The 1866-nt window shown below is 25.6% G+C and overlaps 1 protein-coding gene across 3 annotated transcripts in view; it reads right to left on the bottom strand.

Annotated features, from left to right (window-relative positions):
* Positions 1 to 264: 264 nt before the first annotated feature.
* LOC106681825 (glutaredoxin domain-containing cysteine-rich protein CG31559) overlaps positions 265 to 1866 on the bottom strand; it is a 75208-nt gene continuing 73606 nt past the window's right edge. For all 3 annotated transcript variants that reach the window (XM_014422352.2, XM_014422354.2, XM_067052761.1), the window contains exon 5: positions 265 to 583. In XM_014422352.2, the coding sequence (XP_014277838.1) occupies positions 410 to 583 (174 nt within the window). In that variant the 3' untranslated portion in view covers positions 265 to 409. The remainder of the gene's footprint in view (positions 584 to 1866) is intronic.

Below are 1866 nucleotides of genomic sequence, written 5' to 3'. Positions count from 1 at the left end.
TAACAAAAAGGTTATTTTCATGTCCAATTCACAGGCAGTATTCCCATCAATAAGGCTAGAAGCAGTGATTCAGTTTATGTATAAATTAAGCTTATGAGGAACAAGGAAAGAAATTAAACAAAGAGTAAGGAAAATGGTAATTAGTGTCAATTGACATGTAACTGATTTTGTATGCCTTGTCACTACCAGTTATGCTTAGTTACATATTTATTTATTATGATCACTAGATTTGTTAGACTAATGTTTGCTAAAATAAATAAATAATTACATAGAAAGATGAATCTTATTTAATATACTTCTGATAAACATAAAAAATATACACTTTTATCAATTAAAATTGTACAAATGTACAAACATATTTCTTCTATATTTATATATTTTACTAATACTTTTTTTTTCTTTTTTTTTTTTAACAAGCATAGCATCGTACTAATCCTACTTCATCACAGTTCATGCACTTCAATGCTATCAATTCAGAGTTGAAATGGTTTCTATAAACAGACTTCTTACTCCCATTGCACATGCTGCATGGCAGTAGTTGATATCCTCCACAAATTGAGCAGGTTATACACACTTCAGAATTCTAGAATAGAAATAGAATAATATTAAATAAGCCTATTGCTGATATATAAGCTCAGTTAAAAATAAAGGAGCATTTAAAAAAAAAATGGACTTCTCTTTATTAACTAATTACTTTAAATGAAGAAATAATCAAATATTAAAAATAATAAATCAGTGAATAATAATAAAATGTGTTCATTTTTTGAGAAATAAATGAAATGACTTGAAATTTTTTTTATAATAAATTGTCATAAATTATAGACAAATTTAGTTTATGGACTATTAATTATGAATAAGTGCAATATGTAAAAATTATTTTAATTACATAATTAATGAACCTCATGATTAAAAATTAACATATTTCTATTAAATTTAAAACTGATTTTTTTCAATGAAATTTTTACTGTTTTAATGCTAATAAAACTATCAATAATTAAAAAAAAAAAAAAAACAGAAAAGGTTACTGTTTAGAATACTAACAAAGCTAGCAATAATTTTTTTTTTATTTTTATTTTTTATAATACTAATAAATCTAGCAATAATTTTTAAAAAATGTTTACTCCTTCAATTTCAATATATTTATTAAAATAAAGGTGTTGTGTATACAAGAACTGGCAAACATGTGATTATATTATTACCATTTACTTTTTATGGCTCAAGTCTTCTATTGAGGACTTATACAGCCCCGCAGTGGGAATGTCAAGATTCATTTCTTAGGGCCACTGCAAAATAAACTTTGATTCACCCAAGTGGGATTCAAACCCTTAACCCTCTGAACCAAGTGTTCTGGGAAGGACCCCCACGCCCCAACCTTCTCAGCTATCAGGTCCTTAAACTAGTGTTTGTATCATTAATACTACTCCATTGCTAAATTCACTGTAATACCGTCTTTTTTTATACTAATATATAAATATATATATTAAGAAATAATATTGAAAATTTCATAAGATAATTTCCTACGCAAAGTTAGTTGAATATGTCTTTCCAATTTTTAAATTAGATTGATTTATTTGGAAACTGAATAAATTTAATCTTTGCATTGAGATAACAATTAATTCATGGAATAGTGATTTTTGTGGGTGGAAAAAACATAGTTGGGATAAAATCAATTAACACTAAAGTTTTGTCCTCTCAAAAATCCAAATATATTTCTATTTATTCACTTAGATATTCTAAGAGCATAATGAGAGTGAGCTGCCAATCATTCCTATCTAATAATTTGGCCAATTCAATATCTTCTTATGTGTCTTATCTTCACAAAATGCAATTAATTATGCAAATTATTACTAATCATAGGATATATAT

The sequence above is a fragment of the Halyomorpha halys genome, unplaced genomic scaffold (genome assembly GCF_000696795.3).
Source record: "Halyomorpha halys isolate HHAL.00 unplaced genomic scaffold, Hhal_1.1 Scaffold367.1, whole genome shotgun sequence".
Classification (NCBI taxonomy): Eukaryota; Metazoa; Arthropoda; class Insecta; order Hemiptera; family Pentatomidae; genus Halyomorpha; species Halyomorpha halys.
This window is presented reverse-complemented; position numbering and strand designations above follow the sequence as displayed.